Consider the following 19315-nt stretch of genomic DNA (forward strand, 5'->3'; position numbering starts at 1 on the left):
CTCTCTCTCTCTCTCTCTCTCTCTCTCTCTCTCTCTCTCTCTCTCTCTCTCTCTCTCTCTCTCTCTCTCTCTCTCTCTCTCTCTCTCTCTCTCTGCTCTCTCTCTCTCTCTCTCTCTCTCTCTCTCCCCTCTCTCTCTCTCTCTCTCTCTCTCTCTCTCTCTCTCTCTCTCTCTCTCTCTCTCTCTCTCTCTCTCTCTCTCTCTCTCTCTCTCTCTCTCTCTCTCTCTCTCTCTCTCTCTCTCTCTCTCTCTCTCTCTCTCTCTCTCTCACTGCCTGTTTCTAGGGTCCTACTGGTCCACATGGAAACCCCGGCCTGCCTGGTCCTCCTGGTGCCAAGGTGAGTGCCCTTCTCCTGGGTTGGGGGGCACAAACGTCCCCCTGGGGCTCCAGAGAGAGCCCTGGTTAATGTTGTGGGATGTGGGGGCCTTGATGATGGGTCAGCCAGGACCAGTTTTATAGACTGGGCCCTGGCTGTGATGTTCAATGTCATACTGGAAAGCAGAACCTAACTAACCTAGGGGTTGAGGTTATGATTTCTGTTATAACTTTGGACAAGATAGACTCTTTCCCAGCCATTGCCATGGTGAAGAGCAGCAGCAGAGATTTTATTGAGTGGAAAGTGCCCCCTGGGCATGATGGAGGCCTTTCATCGGCTGTTCTATGCTGATGGACGAGGGGGAAAATGCCTCTGTCTGTCATTTGATTGAGTAGGCATTAAAGAGGAGGGGCGGGACGGAATGGAAGGGAAGGTGGTGAAATAGGTGCATGGAAAAAAAGTGGTGTTGGTGAGGAGGAAGAAGGAGTGTTTATTCATTTGTTCTTGGACGGGAAGAACAAGAGAAGGATACACGTGTAGATGGATTTTGTTTTTCCATAGAGTATACGTTGCAGCTTGCTGTGATGTGAGTCTCTTTAATGACTCTCAAGGCAAGGGGTTGACTTGACTTCTGTCCTGAACTGTTGGGTCGTTAGTTGGAACACTCTAGTCGACTGGGTCAAGTTGAGGCTTAGATGAGTAGGAATATAACAGGAATACTAACAGTAACGGGTATAGCAGTATTATCATTAAAGGCTGACATCGGCAATATGTTATGCTTTTTACAGTATGTTTTAGTGATTGTAGCTTGATGTACAGGCTCTGTTAATATGTACAGGCTCTGTATTACCTATCCCGAACCCTCTGATTGGAGATCTATGCCTTCAGGACAGTTTCCATATTTTGACATCACAGTTTATGTGGGGAATTGACTGCATATGCGAGACGTTGATATGTTTAAGGAGACTTTACCATATAAAATTCCCTGTCTACACTGAATTCAAAGTGCTCCAAAACCGTAGCCAATGCTCTTCTTCTCAGAAAAGCTATTTCCTGAATAAAGTCATAGAAAAAGTCATTGTTGTGATTCAGAGGGAGAGTATTATGAAAGGGAGATCTTAAAGCTGTTTCAATAGAAACGTCAACATTGGGGCCCACCAGATCAGATCATATGGCCCATGTGTTCTGACTGAAACATACTGTATGTGATTATACTGCAGCCTCCTCAACGAGCTGGCCAATTTCATACCATAATATTTCATATTGCTCCAGTAATAATTTGTTTTGCAGTAAAAGTGATGATGATAGGCATTTATTTAGAGATCTGTGATTGTGGGTTTGGGGTTTGAAGTTTACCCCTCATTAGCGTACATTAGATCAGGTTTTAAGAGGGAAGAACCCGCTATGGGGGTTGGAAGTTGGGAGGAGAGGATGAAACAACACCCACACTGCCTTGGGGCACTAAGGCAATGATGAAAAACTATCCCAAAATCCTTGGGGGTGATGACGCAGGAAACTAGAGAAAAACAGAGAGACCCACACAGAGATAGAGAGAGACAGAGACAGTGACACACACAAGACAGACAATAACGAGAGAGAGAGAGAGAGACAGACAGACAGACAGACAGACAGACAGAGACAGTGACACACACGAGAGTGAGACAGAAACATGAGACCACAGAAAACACCTGAAGCCAAGTAACCACCAGCCAAATGATACCTTTGGCTGGTGTTCATCTCTCCTGAGTTTTCTCCTAGGTGGTAAGGGTACCCTGGAGAAAACTCTCTCTCTCTCTCTCTCTCTCTCTGCTCTCTCTCTCTCTCTCTCTCTCTCTCTCTCTCTCTCTCTCTCTCTCTCTCTCTCTCTCTCTCTCTCTCTCTCTCTCTCTCTCTCTCTCTCTCTCTCTCTCTCTCTCTCTCGTACCTCTTAAATAAAGACCCTCTTTCCAATGTGGCTCATCTTCCTTTTATGTATTTGCCTCTGTTGCAGTAGGGTAGGCTGGGCTCGTCACCTCTGTTTCTCATCATTGAGGTCAAAAATAAAGAATAATAGGTGCAGTGAAATGTGTTGTTTTACAGGGTCAGCCATAGTAGTACAGCACCCCTGGAGCAAATTAGGGTTAAATGATTTTCACATAGTTGGCTCGGGGATTCGGATCAGCAACTTTTTGGTCACTGGCCCAACGCTCTAACCACTAGGCTACCACCAATACCTCAGAGGAGGAAGTAGCTCCACTTGTAAAGCAGGCGTTAGTTGACTGCTCAGCCTCAGACACACAGAGCCCTGGTATGGTCTGGTGGGTTTTCCTAGACTGGTTCAGACCCAGCCAGCTCTCTGACAGGGATGTGGGCTGCACTGTGCAGACGGCACTGGTGTGGTGGCTGTGGCCAAGTCGTTAACCTAACCTTGTCTGTGGTGAGAGTTGGTTGGCACCAGACACCCCTTGTAGTTGATGAGAAAAGCTCCAATTTTGAACCCAACCCCTTCAATGTGGGGCCATAAACAAAGGATGCATATACACTGAGTATACAAAACATTAAGAACACCGGCTCTTTCCATGACACAGACTGAACAGGTGAATCCAGATGAAACTATGATCCCTTATTGATGTAATTTGTTTAAATCCACTTCAATCAGTGTAGATGAAGGGGAGGAGACAGGTTAATGAAGGATTTTTAAAGTCTTGAGACAATTGAGACATGGACAACATTAGTTAGATCCCATTGGACAACATTAGTTAGAATGTGCCATTCAGAGGTCGAATGGGCAAGACAAAATATTTAAGTGCCTTTGAACGGGGTATGGTAGTAGGTGCCAGGCGCACCGGTTTGAGTGTGTCAAGAACTGCAACGCTGCTGGGTTTTTCACGCTCAACATTTTCCAAGAATTGTCCACCACCCAAAGGACATCCAGCCAACTTGACACAACTGTGGGAAGCATTGGAGTCAACATGGGCCAGCATCCCTGTGGAACGCTTTCGACACCTTGTAGAGTCCACGCCCTGACGAATTGAGGCTACTCTGAGGGCAAAATGGGGGGGTGCAACTGAATATTAGGAAGGTGTTCTTAATGTTTGGTATACTTAGTGTATTATATCATTTCCTCATGCTACCCCTTGTTAATTCCATTGTAATTGCACTGTATCATTTCAATGTGAAAATTAGTTGTTTTTAAGTGGATAAGTGCTGGTTTCAGTTGATGTTTTTGCATAGTTGGAGAGAGAAGCATACTTTATCTAAATCTTTCTGACCGCACACGTAGAGACAGAAACGTCCTATATTCCTCTGTTTCCTCTCTGGTTTGTCAGAAGGAGATCTCGGACATTGATGGATGTGTTCTGGTATGACCTTTCACCCAGGTGTGGACGCCATGGGAGGGCAGCAAGGGCCCTTGAGGTTTCCCAGTTGATGCTTTTGAAACACTTTGCATCCTAAATCACTGTAGCTAGCACCACAGAAACACACACATACACAAACACACACCGCAGTAACCCGACACACACACACACACACACACACACACACACACACACACACACACATGACCCATCAATGAGTCATGACTGACTCATCCTCAGACCCCAAACCCCCACTCTGTGTTCGAGGCGGGGGTGGATAGAGAGGAACTCTTTGTCTCTGTTTGTAAAGTGTGTTGTGAAATGTGATGTGTGAGGGAAGAAGGGAAGAAACAGAGGGATGAGAAAATAAATAAGAAGCAGACCTGTGTGTGTCTGAGGTGCCTGGTCGATGTGCTGAAAGCTGAAAAGCTTCAGTTGACGGTTGTTATGACAATGGGCTAGTGGGACCTGAAAGAGGCTTTAAATGAACACCATGCCCTGTTGACCTTCTTCAAATAAAGAAGAGAGGGACTTGGGGCTTTCACACACACACAAACAAACACACACACAAACACACACACACAAACACCCCTCCCTGCCCTTAGCAGCTGAATGCTTGAACGGCCGTCAGTCAAAACAAGTGAAATGCTATGCTCCAAACCCCCAAAGACAGAGTGTGAATTACGGGGGAGCCAGGGGGAGTTAAGCTCTCCTGAAGGAGACATGAGCTCTTCTAAAGGGGGGGGGTCTATAAATATTGCTAATTTGACCGAGGCGCACACTGACAGCAAGATGCATCAATCTCACCGGAGATCTCATTGGCTGTAAGATACCTTACAGAAAATCCATGAACAGCACAGATCAGTCAGTCAGAAAGGAGATGAGAAGTGGTGTCTGTAAAGAAGCTTATACACACCACCTCTCACATTCCCCTCACTGAGGACTGGAGTTTGTTTGGAAACCTTACCCTGTGTGAATCAGCCTGTGTGGTTTCTTCTGTCACTTTGTTCTTATTGGAAAACACTGTTGGACCTCCTTCTCTTTAAAAGAGATTTAGAGTGTGGGAATCGGGTGGTGAACTTTGCCACAGTAGAGAGCAGCAGAGATGACATTTGAACTTAGACCCCCCTGTATGTAGTGGAGGGTGCTGCCTGCTATAAATAAGTGCTGACCCTCTGTGTGTCACTGTCAGGGCTCCAAGGGCGATCCAGGACTGTCCCCAGGTCAGGCCCCGCCAGGAGACAAGGTAAATAATAATCTGGTGTAGTCTGGTCTGGGAGACAGACAAACAGAGAGAGAGAGACTCTCACTCTCTCTCCCTCTCTCTCTCTCTCTCTCTCTCTCTCTCTCTCTCACTCTCTCTCCCTCTCTCTCTCCCTCTCTTTCTCTCTCTCTCTCCCTCTCTCAATTTCAATTTCAATTCAATTTCAATTTAAGGGCTTTATTGGCATGGGAATCATATGTTAACATTGCCAAAGCAAGTGAAGTAGATAGTAAACAAAAGTGAAATAAACAATACATATTAACAGTAAACATTACACTCAGAAGTTCCAAAAGAATAAAGACATTTCAAATGTCATATTATGTATATATACAGTGTTGTAACAATGAGCAAATAGTTAAAGTACAAATGGGAAAATAAATAAATAGAAATATGGGTTGTATTTACAATGTTGTTTGTTCTTCACTGGTTGCCCTTTTCTTGTGGCAACAGGTCACAAATCTTGCTGCTGTGATGGCACACTGTGGTTTTTCACCCAGTAGATAAGGGAGTTTATCAAAATTGGGTTTGTTTTCGAGGTTAGGAAGTACAGCTCAGTTTCCACCTCATTTTGTGGGCAGTGTGCACATAGCATGTCTTCTCTTGAGAGCCAAGTCAGCCTACGTCGGCCTTTCTCTCTCTCCCTCTCTCCCTCTCTTTCTCTCTCTCCCTCTCTCCCTCTCTTTCTCTCTCTCTCTCCCTCTCTCTCTCTCTCCCTCTCTCCCGCTCTCCCTCTTTTCTCTCTCTCTCCCTCTCTCTCTCCCTCTCTCCCTCTCTTTCTCTCTCTCTCTGTCTGTCTCCCTCTCTCTCTCTCTCTCTCTCTCTCTCTCTCTCTCTCTCTCTCTCTCTCTCTCTCTCTCTCTCTCTCTCTCTCTCTCTCTCTCCCTCTCTCTCTCTACCACTCTCTCTCGCTCTCTCCATCTCTCTCTCTTTCTCTCTCTCTCTCTCTGTCTCTCTCTCGCTCCTGCTCTCTCTCACTACTCCGATATTTCTCTTCTGACATCTTGGTGTCTCGCTGTAAAGCTTTGGCACAGCTACCTATTATCAGTCTGTGCTGTTTCTGTTGGCCTGTACTCTATCCATCCTCATCTTTTGCTTTGCATGTTTGCCAGCTGCAGCTCCCTGTTCAGTTTCATCTTACCCTTATCTGATATTTCTTAATAGTTTAAATTCCTTTACTTGGCAAATATTGTCATATGAAAAGAGACTTGCTAGGAACTTTTTCTTCTAAAGTGGTCAAAGAAGGAGGGATCTAACTAATGTTGTTGTCATGGTTTCCTCCCTCTGTTTCCAGGGCGACAGAGGTCCACAAGGTGTTCCAGGTCCAGATGGGTTCGCAGGTCCAACGGTAAGAGTTCAATGGTAAACGGTTATAACACCGTTATGCAGCCGTGCACACAATGCAGCCGTTTTTATATCAATATCAAATAATTTCTGGGTAACAATTAAATACCTTTCGGTAATAGATTTGCATAAATAAATAAATAAACTATTTCTCAAGCAATAATTTTGCTAGGACTGTCTGGAAGGGGTCTGAGTGGGGAGGGGAAAACTGAAAAGTATTTGTTATTGGCAGAGAGGTTTGAAACTTTTTTTGTTATTGGTCTATTAACCAATTTACAGCATGGTTATGTCACCATGGAAAGGCGAAACTCCCGCCCATGCAAACCTGCTGATTAGGAAATACCACTGATCAAATACATATTTTCACACTTTTATAGTGTTACTTTCATCAGCTGTTTTACAATATGATATTAAACACTGGAAAAACTGAATTTTGACTACACTGGGCCTTTAACCTCTGGCTGTGACAGAAACATATTATCTAAAGCAACTGGCGTGCCATTGGCTCTTTTAAGACATGAATGATGAGAACTGGTCCTGATACAATGAGATTATCCGATTATCAGTTCACTGCATGAGCTTCTGTTCTGAATCTGAGGCATTTCTGCTCACCTCACACACGATGTTTCCACTGTATAAGCTTCCTAAGTGTTACCCACACCTTAAGCAGAGGCCTCCAGCGGTCCCTGGCTGTGGTCAGGAATCAGGATAATGTTACCCAGCCACAGAGAGGGTCTGTCCACCCTGCTCTCGCCCCGTCGGGCTGGACACACACACATTCATAGATACACGCACACACCGGCGGGCAGCCTGGGGAGGTGGCGTCGCCGCGGGACCTGTCTGCAGCCGGGCTCCCCCGCCTGAACCTGAGAACCACCGGAGTCAAGGGTCATCTTTAAGAGGAAAGGCAGTCTGAGGGAGGTTATGGCCCCAATGGCAGGCACACCATCTGATGCCTCTTCAAAAGAGCAAATGGCGTGAGGAGAAGGAGGAACCTGGGAAGGAACCAATTAAATTCATACATCAGCACACACAGCACAGCTCTCTCAAATGTCCTCAGTTTAGTCTCAGAGTTAAGAGCCTTTATCAGTCTCCACAAACTGTAGCTGGCTGTGGACTGCTACTGTACTGCCACTGCCCCTAGCCTTACTCTGTCTATCCCTCAGACCTGGGTTCAAATACTATCATTTCAAATATTTTAGCTGTGCTTGATTGAGCTTGCCTGTTGCACAGAACAAATAGAAAACACCAAGCAGGCTAAAGCAAAAGCTAAAAGCATTAACAATATTAAAAATAGTATTGAAACCTAGGTCTACTCTCCACATATCTGTCTGAGGTTGCCCTTTACCTTGCCTCCCAGGAGGAGACAGACTAATGTTTGCAGTAGCTGAACCTAATACCCAGCCCATCAACTGTGTCCCGGGAAGGTATTTTCAGAGGAAATGAATGACTTCGGCATAAGCCCCTTACCCCAGAGTGTTAAGGTTACCGTGTCACAACCTAGGAAACTGTAGTGGAGAAGAAAGGAGCAGGCCTGTAAAAAATGTTTTGCTCTCCTGTCCCAAACAAATATGAGCTACCTAACCTACTTTTGTTTGGGAGAGGTACCCATCTGTTGTTGATATGGCCGTCAGTGGGAAATGATAAACCTGAAGATAAAAACAACAGTGTTTTAAATAAACTAAAAACTCTGGCATTACAGTTAAAAGGATGTGTTGTTTATTAAAAGCTCAGGATTAGCGCTAGTTTAGCTAAATGCAGTATCTGGCTATAATACTGAGACTGAGGATTATAACTAAGCAAGCCAACTAGGGTTTCAAAGAAATATCAAATTTGTTTGTGCATTTTATATTACATTATTATTTATGATTTCCCCCTGTAATCGTTTTCTGCCTTAGATGTTTCTCGTTATGTTTTATAGACGAGGAATGCTCAAATCATGAAGCATCCAACATGTTGATTTGTATTTATGCTCATGGAATATATCCTGGTTTGACTCGACCAGAGCTATTTGACCATTACAAGACCTCTTTTGGACTACAGTGTCAATGATTACTGACCAGGCAGTCATTTGATTATACGTCAATTTAGATACAGTTTAGCATCAACTGTTATTTAATTTGACACCTGAAAGTTACAGTATCTGACCGGTACAATACCTTTTTTTAAACTATCAAGGATTATTGACCGAGCATATTCACTTAATTATACAGTACTTTCAACTGGCCTCACTGTAGAATGAGGTCAGTATAGCATCAACGGTTATTTCATTGGACATCTGTCTTCTACAGTAGCTAGTCATGGTCAAGTTGGGAAATGTTTGTCATTGTATGACTTTCTTTAAGAAAGATTAAGTGAAACCGGTCTGTCAGTGTCAAAGCCCCATCCATCCCGTAGTGAGAGCAGATACGTGTTTGAGATCGACTACAAATGACCTTGCCCCCCAAGTAACTACTCAAATTTGTGATAAAGGGCCTCCCGAGTGGCGCAGCAGTCTAAGGCACTGTATCGCAGTGCTTGAGGTGTCACTACAGACCCGGGTTCGATCCCAGGCTATGTCACAGCCGTCCATGACCAGGAGACCCATGAGGCGGCGCACAATTGGCCCAGCGTCGTCCGGGTTAGGGGAGGGTTTGGTCGGCCGGGATGCCCTTGTCCCATCGTGCTCTAGCGACCCCTTGTGACCTGGTCTGGGCCCGGCACCTGCAAGCTGACTTTGGTCACCAGTTATACAGCGTTTTCTTGGACACATTGGTGTGTCAAGAAGCAGTGCGGTCGCGTTTCGGAGGACGCATGGCTCTCGACCTTCGCCTCTCCCAAGTGTTTTAGAGGGGTTCACACATGCCTGCTGACCCAGAGCAGAAATAGCCTTGCCATTCCCAGACCAGGTCACAAGTAAATCACCACGCCCTTTGACCCTTGACCTCAGGGGTGGCACCAGACCATGACCTTTAACCGTTAGGGTGGCACCAGACTGCTGGGTGCTGGGAAGGAAGAAGGAAGCTCTGGAATGTTCCAGAATCCTTAGTAAACCCTGGGCGTCCTGTCTCTGTATGATGGTATGGCTGAAATGCACACAGACTGACCTTTGGCTACCTGGCTATGTATACTGCCTCCTACAGACTGGATCATCATAGGCGTACAATCACTCTTTTTACCCACCCCCTCTTTCTCTCTCTTTGCCCCTCTCTCTCTCTCTCTCTCTCTCTCTCTCTCTCTCTCTCTCTCTCTCTCTCTCTCTCTCTCTCTCTCTCTCTCTCTCTCTCTCTCTCTCTCTCTCTCTCTCTCTCTCTCTCTCTCTCTCTCTCTCTCTCTCTCTCTCTCTCTCTCTCTCTCTCCACTGACCCAGATCAGAAGTGTTCAGATATCACTTTGTATGACTCAGTCAGTCAGGGGCCCTATACAGGATACCTAATGTAGAGCACGTGACATTCTCCTTTCAGTCCTCTTTGTCTCTGGTCCTCATTAAATTGTTTCTATCTCTACCTGCAGGGTGCTAAGGGCTATCCAGGGCCATCAGGACAGCCAGGAGAACAGGTGAGTCATTAGCGTTCATTGGGTCAAAGGGGTTCGTCACACACATGTCCTAAACAGGCCAGGTCACTGATCTCATTATGGCCCAATTTGGGGATAGAGCATGACACACACACATGCACACACACACACACACACACACACACACACACACACACACACACACACACACACAGAGAGAGAGGCACAGACAGCTATAGCCTGTATTTCATTTGCTGTATAGTCAGGTCACTCTCTCAGCTGTCCCTGTGTTGTCAGCCATTGCTTTTCTCCCTCTCACTTCCCTTCCTTCTCCGTGAAGAAGAAATGTTTCCTCTTTTGACACATAACATCCCAAAACAGAGTGCTCTCAGGCAGCACACTTAAATCCTGTGAGGTGTTGCGATGACTTCAGCACCAGGTGCCACTCTGTGCCCTGAAGTGGTCAGGGTTCAGGCTGGAACAGGAAGGGGAGGAGTTAGAGGGAGAAGAGAAGAGAAGAGAAGAGAAGAGAAGAGAAGAGAAGAGAAGAGAAGAGAAGAGAAGAGAAGAGAAGAGAAGAGAAGAGAAGAGAAGAGAAGAGAGTGTTCTGCTACAGTCTGGCTGTACACACTGTCTTTCTGGGTCTCTGCACCACTATGTTACAGTACCAGGGGCAGGAGCCTGGAAGCACAGAGGTGGGGAGGGGGATGGGTATGGAGAGTGGTACACATAGTCAGTAGACAGAGTGGGTGGAGGATAGAGGGTAGGAGTGCAGTGGAGTGGCGGGTGAGGGTGAACAGTGCCTGTTTTATTCCTGAGCTGGCAGCATTGGCAAGGGCCAATGTTTATCTTCTTTCATACTGCTCTCTCTCTCTCTCTCTCTTTCTCTCGCTCTCTCTCTCGTTCTCTCTCTCTCGTTCTCTCTCTCTTTCTCTTTCTATCTCTCTCTCTTTCTCTCTCTCTTTCTCTTTCTATCTCTCTCTCTCTCTCTCTCTCTCTGTCTTTCTATCGCTCTCTCTTTCTCTCTTTCTCTCTTTTTTTCTCTCTCTCTCTCTCTCTCTCTCTCTCTCTCTCTCTCGCTCTCTCTCTCTCTCTCCATCTCCCTCTCTCTTGCTCTCTCTCTCTCTCTCTCGCCCCCTCTCTCTCTCTCTCTCTCTCTCTCTCTCTTTCTCTCTTTTTCCGCAGGGCATACCAGGACTTCCAGGAGTGACTGGGGCTGCAGGTTACCCTGGCAGGCAGGTGCAGTGAATACGCTCCAGATTCCTCCATCCATCCTCTTGGCTTGACCACATTACCCAGAATTCTACCTGTGTACTATCATATTGCTGTACTCAGAAATACGTATCATGTTCACCTGTCTCACTCCAAACTACAGTAGTGACATAGTCCCAGTCTCTTTACAAGCATTTCACTACACCCGCAATATCATCTGCTAAATATGTGTATGTGACCAATAAAATGTCATTTGATTTAATTAGACTAGTGAAACAACAGTTGACTGGTGACCTTTTCGCTTGAAATGTTTAGCAAAATAGCTTGAATCATTTTCATTTCACCCTTTTATTAATTGAAGATTATACTGAAGACAGGTTTTGTATATTTAAGACAATGAATGTTTGAACTAAAAGTTCATGCTCAGAAATGATAACAAGGATGTATAATGTAGCTGAGAGTAAGCTATGACTAGCATGTTTCCTTATTCTCTTTTGACCTCTAAGACAAACAGTCTATCCAATCAAACTGTTCATTCCCTATCCATATAAAACGTACCGTTTTATGTGTTTTATGTGTGGAAGTATACTGTGAATTGTCCTGTGTAACAGACAGTCTCTCTCTACATGTTTTGACAATACCCTCTTCTCATGCTGCTCTTTGTTGTAGGGTTTGGCTGGGCCAGAAGGTAACCCAGGTCCTAAAGGTGTACGTGTAAGTACAGCTCCCTACTTCCTGCCCTCTCCCCTCTCCTCTCTCCCCTCTCCCCACTCCCATCTCCCCTCTCCCCTCTCCCCTCTCCCCTCTCCCCTCACCCCACTCCCCATCTCCCTCTCCCCTCTCCCTCTCCCCTCTCCCTCTCCCCTCCTCTCCCTCTCCCTTATTCCCCACTCCCCTCCCTCTCCCTCTCCCTCTCCCCCACTCCCACTCCCCTCTCCCTCTCCCCTCTCCCCTCTCCCCTCTCCCTCTCCCCTCTCCTCCTCCTCCCCTCCCCTCTCCCCTCCCCTCTCCCTCTCCCCTCTCCTTATTCCCCACTCCCCTCTCCCCTCTCCCCTCTCCCCTCTCCCCTCTCCCCTCTCCTCTCCTCTCTCCCTCTCCCCTCTCCCCTCTCCTCTCCCACTCCCCCACCTCCCTCTCCCCCACTCCCATCTCCCCTCTCCCCACTCCCATATCTCCACACTCCACTCCCATCTCCCCACTCCCCACTCCCCACTCCCCTCTGCCCTCTTCTGCACTCAGCTCTGTTAAAGGGAATACTTAATTTCCTGAAGGGATTAGTCAGTGTCAGGCCTGCAGAGAGGGAGGGAGGGAGGGAGGGAGGGAGGGAGGGAGGGAGGGAGGGAGGGAGGGAGGGAGGGAGGGAGGGAGGGAAAAAAAGAGAGCAAATGAGAGAAAGGGGCTGGTTTAGGTAGGGCGTGAGTTACAGCTCAGGGAAAGAAAGGCAAGTGGAGATTAGTGAGAACGTGAGGGAGAGAAGAGAGAGAGGGGGAGAGCATAGATATAATGATTGGGAGGAGGGAGAGAAGAGAGAGAGGGGGAGAGCATAGATATAATGATTGGGAGGAGGGAGAGAAGAGAGAGAGGGGGAGAGCATAGATATAATGATTGGGAGGAGGGAGAGAAGAGAGAGAGGGGGAGAGCATAGATATAATGATTGGGAGGAGGGAGATGAGAGAGAGGGGGAGAGCATAGATATAATGATTGGGAGGAGGGAGAGAAGAGAGAGAGGGGGAGAGCATAGATATAATTATTGGGAGGAGGGAGAGAAGAGAGAGAGGGGGAGAATATAGATATAATGATTGGGAGGAGGGAGAGAAGAGAGAGAGGGGGAGAGCATAGATATAATGATTGGGAGGAGGGAGAGAAGAGAGAGAGGGGGAGAGCATAGATATAATGATTGGGAGGAGGGTATGCAGTATGGGAAGTGTAAGGGGTATCCCTCACAGTTTGTCCTTTGTGTTATGCCTACATGATATGTTCATGTCAGAGACAGAATGACATCAGCCTATTAGGAAAACTACAGGGCTCAATGAGTTTGAGGACATCTCTGGCAGATTGCCATGGCTGAAGAACGTGGAAAAAGAGGGAGATCAGAGAGAGAGAGAGCGAGAGAGCGAGAGGAGGAGATGAAAGATAAAGAATGACAGAAAGAATGGAAAGAAAATATGAAGAGAGAGAGAGATCAGAGACAGAGAGAGAGAGGGGGAGAGATATTTAGTCATCTACTGTACATGGTGTATTATTGCTGACTGAAGGAACATGTGATTCTAGTTAGGAAGAAACCAAAACATAGCAGATAAGCCGCCAGTCCGCCACTATTCCAGACTGCTGTCTGTTCTTATTATAGAAATCTCCTGTCCCCCACACTGGACCAGACTCTGTCTGCCTGTTCATGTGTTCACTCCTCCCTTTTCTCCTCTCTTTAAGGGGGTGAATTGAGAGGTAATGGTGACGAGGCATTATTTGCTACCCCCAGATGAGTATTCTGTTTCGTACTGAGTGAGATGTGGACATGACTGATCTCTCTTTGAGGTGGTCATCTCTTAGCCTGCCAGCAGAGAGGGATTCATAATTGAAAATGTAAATGTTTGAAAAATACACCGCTTGTTACTTTTCTTACTGAGCGTGGATAAATGGCCGCTTGTAACTTTCTCTGAGGTGGTGATTAGCTCTCAGTCTGTCAGCAAAGATGTAACTTTTTTTTACAGAGCAGCATGGGTGACCAGTTGACCTGCTGCTCTAGCCATGAAACATTCTACAGACGGAGCTGTTTCAGCTCAATAAGACCAGGGTTGGTAGCTCCCCTGGCAGAAAGATGGAACGGTAGAATGAGAAAAAGAAGAGGCAGAAAGATGGAACGGTAGAATGAGAAAAAGAAGAGGCAGAAAGAGAGAGATCTATCCCTCTCAAATCTGTCCATGATGCCAGACAATGTATCATTAGGCTGAAAGATTGACTTCAGGCTAACCTTTCTGTGGACTTGCGTGTGGGTTCTTATGTGAACACGTGCATATGCCAGCACTAGAATACAGTAGGTGAATATCATCATCACTGATCTTTGATCTGGCCACAACCACAACAGGGTTCCTCTAGCTACATACATTAACTCACCTGACACGCAGGACTCAATGAGTTCAGAGATCCTATCAATTTGATGGGCTTAAGATAAATCTGCTCAGGTATTCAACAGTCTGCAGGATGTCACAATCATTTATCTGTATGCACTGTACCATCAGAGATATGGTGATTTATCTATATGTACAGATGTAGGATCTTAATTTTAGCTAGTTTCCTACTGCAGGAAAATAATCCTGCAGCAACAGGAAATGTGAATTATTATGTGGATTATACAGTGCCTTCGGAAAGTATTCAGACCCCTTGACTTTTTCCACATTTTGTTACGTTACAGCGTTATTCTAAAATGGATTTAAAAAATAATAATCCTCAGCAATCTACACACAATAGATTTTTAGCAAATGTATTAAAAATAAAAACAGAAATACCTTATTTACATAAGTATTCAGACCCTTTGCTATGAGACTCGAAATTGAGCTCAGGTGTATCCTGTTTCCATTGATCATCCTTGAGATGTTTCTACAACTTGATTTGAGTCCACCTGTGGTAACAGTGCATGTTGACAGTGCATGTCAGAGCAAAAACCAAGCCATGAGGTCGAAGGAATTGTCCGTAGAGCTCTGAGACAGGATTGTGTCGAGGCACAGATCTGGGGAAGGGTACCAAAAAATGTCTGCAGCATTGAAGGTCCCCAAGAACACAGTGGCCTCCATCATTCTTACCTGGAAGAAGTTTGGAACCACCAAGACTCTTCCTAGAGCTGGCCGGCCAGCCAAACTGAGCAATCGGGGGAGAAGGTTCTTGGTCAGGGAGGTGACCAAGAACCTGATGGTCACTCTGACAGAGCTCTAGAGTTCCTCTGTGGAGATGGGAGAACCTTCCAGAAGGACAACCATCTCTGCAGCACTCCACCAATCAGGCCTTTATGGTAGAGTGGCCAGACGGAAGTCTGGAGGAAACCTTGCACCATCCCTACGGTGAAGTATGGTGGTGGCAGCATCATGCTGTGGGGATGTTTTTCAGCTGCAGAGACTGGGAGACTAGTCAGGATCGAGGCAAAGATGAACGGAGCAAAGTACAGATAGATCCTAAATGAAAACCTGCTCCAGAGAGCTCAGGACTTCAGACTGGGGCGAAGGTTCACCTTCCAACAGGACAACGACCCATAGCACACAGCCAAGACAACGCAGGTGTGGCTTCGGGACAAGTCTCTGAATGTCCTTGAGTGGCCCAGCCAGAGCCCGGGCTTGAACCCAATCGAACATCTCTGGAGAGACCTGAAAATAGCTGTGCAGCAACGCTCCCCATCCAACCTGACAGAGCTTGAGAGGATCTGCAGAGAAGAATGGGAGAAACTCCCCAGATACAGGTGTGCCAAGCTTGTAGTGTCATACCCAAGAAGACTCGAGGCTGTAATCGCTGCCAAAGGTGCTTCAAGAAAGTACTGAGTAAAGGGTCTGAATACTTATGTAAATTGGATAAACCTTCTAACAACCTGTTTTTTCTTTGTCATTATGGGGTATTGTGTTTAGATTGATGAGGGAAAAAAACAATTTAATTAATTTTAGAATAAGGCTGTAACGTAACAAAATGTGGAAAAAGTCAAGGGGTCTGAATACTTGCCGAAGGCACTGTAATTAATATCAATTTTTATAGGGGTTGATACATTTTTGATAAGGGAAAATCAAGTCTGAAATTTCATAGTGGAAATTACAAACTTCAGAAGCTTTTTTAAACCTTGCAGGAAAGTTCTCCGGCAACAGGGTGATCAAATTAAGATCCTACATCTGTAAGTACTTACTGTACCATCAGAAATATGCTGATTTATCTCTGTGTTTGCTGTACTGTAGGTTCAACAGCATTCCTGTTCAACTTCCACTGTCTGTGGGTGACTGACGAATGTTCAGTTCAGTAACGCCCCCCCTGTCCTAATTCATCAATAGACAAAGTAAAGACATGTTTCAGGTTTCAGGTTTTACTAGTCGTATGTACGGGATAGACATGGTATACACCGTCCAACGAAATGTTTACTTGCAGGTTCCTTCTCCACAATGCAACAACAATAAGAAATAATAAAATATAAGAATACGAACATAAAGTAAATGGCTCAGTGGAATAGAATAAACATTTTAGCATCAGTATAATACAGGAAGGCACAATTTATAGTCCAATATTTACACGTGTTTTGGGGAAGGGAGGATTGGGGGGCAAGACTTTACATTTGTACAATCTGTCCAAATGATGTCTTTCTTAGATGTTAGATATGATTATAAGACTTTATTAAGGGGTCTTACATGCTCATGACTTTGCAGTATACCTCCAGCTAAAGTGTTACAGATGTTCAAACTGGTTCACCTGTAACTAATGTGTGTTTGTGTTTCAGGGTTTCATTGGTCCTCCTGGTATAGCTGGTCCACCAGGGCTAGAAGGGGAGAGAGTAAGTATCGCCTTGATTCGGGGACCGTGTGGCGCAGAAGTCTAAGGCACTGATTCGCAGTGCTAGAGGTGTCACTACCGACCAGGGTTCGATCCCGGGCTGTATCACAACCGGCCATGATCGGGAGTCCCATAGGGCGGCGCACAATTGGCCCAGTGTTGTCCGGGTTAGGGGAGGGTTTGTCCGGGGTAGGCTGTCATTGTAAATAAGAATTTGTTCTTAACTGACTTGCTAGTTAAATAAAGGTTAAATAAAATATGTGCACCTAATTAAGTGTCTGTTTGAAAACTGATCTAACCAAAGGCAATTCATGTTGCATTTAATCTGTTTTGGAGCTATGAAGCAACAGGAGAATATGTGGTTGGCCTTGTTAATTGTAACTTATTTATAGATCCAAATGTTTGCTGATACTTACAAAGCAGTTGATCCAAGCACATTGCTCTCTCCTCAGGGAGTTCTTCCATAAGGACAACTAAATGTCTAATAACTACATGTTCGACATTGTTGTATGAGTGGAAAATATGCTCTTTCATCATGAAATAAATCATAAGTCCTTGGAGCATAGTACAGTGTTTATGATCCCCTAATAACTCTCCTAGCCTGGCAGTAATGTCCAATCAAGAACCTACATTAATTTATTCTGTGGGGGAGGCCTTTAGGATATTTTTTCATATGAATTACTCAGCAAATGGCAGTCACTTTTCCACACCTGAGAGTTAAGTTACATTTTCCCTTTTCCTTTTTTTCAGGGTATTCCCGGTCCGGTTGGGAAGACCGGTCCCAAAGGAAGACAGGTAACGGATCCCACTACACCCACACCACACAGCTTTGAAACCAGAGATATTACTGGAGAGGTAAAAGGGGAACGGAACACATTCATCTCTGTCAATAACTGGGGTCCAAATTGTGGAAAAAGTAATTTGCTATCAAGATGTTGGAAGGATGGGGGGTAACTGGAGGGGGGTAAATCAGTACAGCTCCTAACAGAGAAGGGGAGGGAAAGGGAGAGGAGAAAAGAGGAGGGAGAGGAGAGAGGAGAAGAGAGGAAGAGAGAGGAGAAAAAATGAGAAAAGAGGGGAGGAGAGGAGGAGGCGTGAGGAGAGGGGGAAATACCGGTGGGAAAGAAGGGTTACACAACCCCTAAACATGTACATCAGGTACTCCTAAAGAAGTAATACTTTACCCTCAACACAGGAAGCCCTAAGAAACTTCAAAGCCAGACATAATTTGTATGCTGTGAGTGTTCGCTGCTAATGTGCAAATGCACTCGACACAGACAGTGCCAAAACTAAAAAATCACACACAGACAAAAATAAAAGATTACTCATGAAATAAAAACAACCGCTGGACAGGATGCCAATAACAGGAGTATATGCGTACCGTGGCATTTTGTTCGGCATTTGAGGGATTCTCTCTCAGTGCCAGTCAGGGTGGCATAGGAAAACAGTGTCTCAGAGACAAAGGCCTGACATAGGGTGGCAGGTAGCCTAGCAACAGGAGTTTAGGACTCATCAGAACATCACACAATATGCAAATAAGATCGGTGTGTAGGCAGGCAAGGAGGGCCAGCATCTTTTACACTGTTTCATCTGACAGGCCCACAATGAAGAGAGATTATTACCTAGGAGTGCCTGAAAATCTAAAGGCGCACCATAACTCCTAACTGAACTGCCAAAATTGTGCAATGAAAAACTTTTGTTTTTGTTTTGTGTCCAGGGAGTTGTTGGGGACGTTGGTGAAAGGGGTCATCCTGGACCTGATGGCGACGAGGTAAGATCTACGTCTCTCCTCCTCCTCTTATCCTGTTGCCTAGTTTGTGGACTCAGACACTCCAGGAAGTATTTAGTGTAGCCCTGCTCTAGAGGCCCAATGCCTTTTGATAGATTAGCTTTACTGAGCAGGGCTGAGCAATGTACTGTATTTCCTGCTGTTCTCTTTTGGCCTCAGAAATGCTAGGGTTGACTCTATACAGCCTCTGTATGGTTTAGATTAGAACACTCTCTGCACTGTCTATCTTTCTGGATCTATCATTGAGTACGCTGACACGGACACAATAATATGATTAGTCAGATTAATATTTGCAAGACAAATTATTTCCTTAATAATCCTGTTTACATGGACACATCTGAAATCTGGCAACTGATGGGACTTTGATAAATGCAGAATATCGCCAATCAAAATAAACCTTCTACCACAGTGACCATGTTATTTTTGGGAACCCTATTTGATTCTGAGTTCGGACATATAAAGTTGGTATTTGAAAATTATTTCTAAGATGCATACTTTCAGTTTTTCCGAACTCACTTCACTCGCGCAAAAGAAGGAAGCTTGCTTGGCTGGTGCTAGCACATACACAGATCAAATACACTGCTGGAACTCTGATTAAGGCGTTTACATGTCCTAACGATTCGAAAGATTGCACAGAAAACCAGGTGTTTTAATCGCTGTATACTTACTTCGATTATGACCTTACGCCGATTAAGATAAGTAGAGTAAGGTGTTTACATGACTAATGCCATACTCAGCCAACTGCCATAATCAGTTTAATATTGAATTATTAGTGTCCATGTAAACATACTCTATAACTCTGGATGGATGAGCTCAGCCCAGGCCCTGTGGTCTGTAATGTTTTAGAGCTCAATGTGCTGAGATGATATGTAATCCATTAAGATTAGCGGGGATGTGTTGGGCAGAGTTCAATCAAAACAGCAGTTAGAGGGGTTATCTTTATTGAGCCGGAAAAGTATGCTGCAGATTATAAACTTTGATGTTTCTTCTCTTCTGTTTGTTCTGGGCCTGTTTTTTATTGATTTAAAAAGCACGGTAAAAGCACTGT

At 45.3% G+C, this 19315-nt stretch overlaps 1 protein-coding gene across 1 annotated transcript in view; it reads left to right on the top strand.

Moving 5' to 3' along the window:
- LOC121532954 (collagen alpha-1(XXIV) chain) overlaps positions 1 to 19315 on the top strand; it is a 179574-nt gene that overhangs the window by 44139 nt on the left and 116120 nt on the right. Inside the window, exons 6-14 of the mRNA XM_045205811.1 lie at positions 285 to 338; positions 4848 to 4901; positions 6211 to 6264; positions 9753 to 9797; positions 10941 to 10994; positions 11637 to 11681; positions 16426 to 16479; positions 17229 to 17273; positions 18196 to 18249. Coding sequence (XP_045061746.1) covers positions 285 to 338; positions 4848 to 4901; positions 6211 to 6264; positions 9753 to 9797; positions 10941 to 10994; positions 11637 to 11681; positions 16426 to 16479; positions 17229 to 17273; positions 18196 to 18249 — 459 coding nt within the window. The remainder of the gene's footprint in view (positions 1 to 284; positions 339 to 4847; positions 4902 to 6210; positions 6265 to 9752; positions 9798 to 10940; positions 10995 to 11636; positions 11682 to 16425; positions 16480 to 17228; positions 17274 to 18195; positions 18250 to 19315) is intronic.

The sequence above is a fragment of the Coregonus clupeaformis genome, chromosome 20 (genome assembly GCF_020615455.1).
Source record: "Coregonus clupeaformis isolate EN_2021a chromosome 20, ASM2061545v1, whole genome shotgun sequence".
NCBI classification, from domain to species: domain Eukaryota; kingdom Metazoa; phylum Chordata; class Actinopteri; order Salmoniformes; family Salmonidae; genus Coregonus; species Coregonus clupeaformis.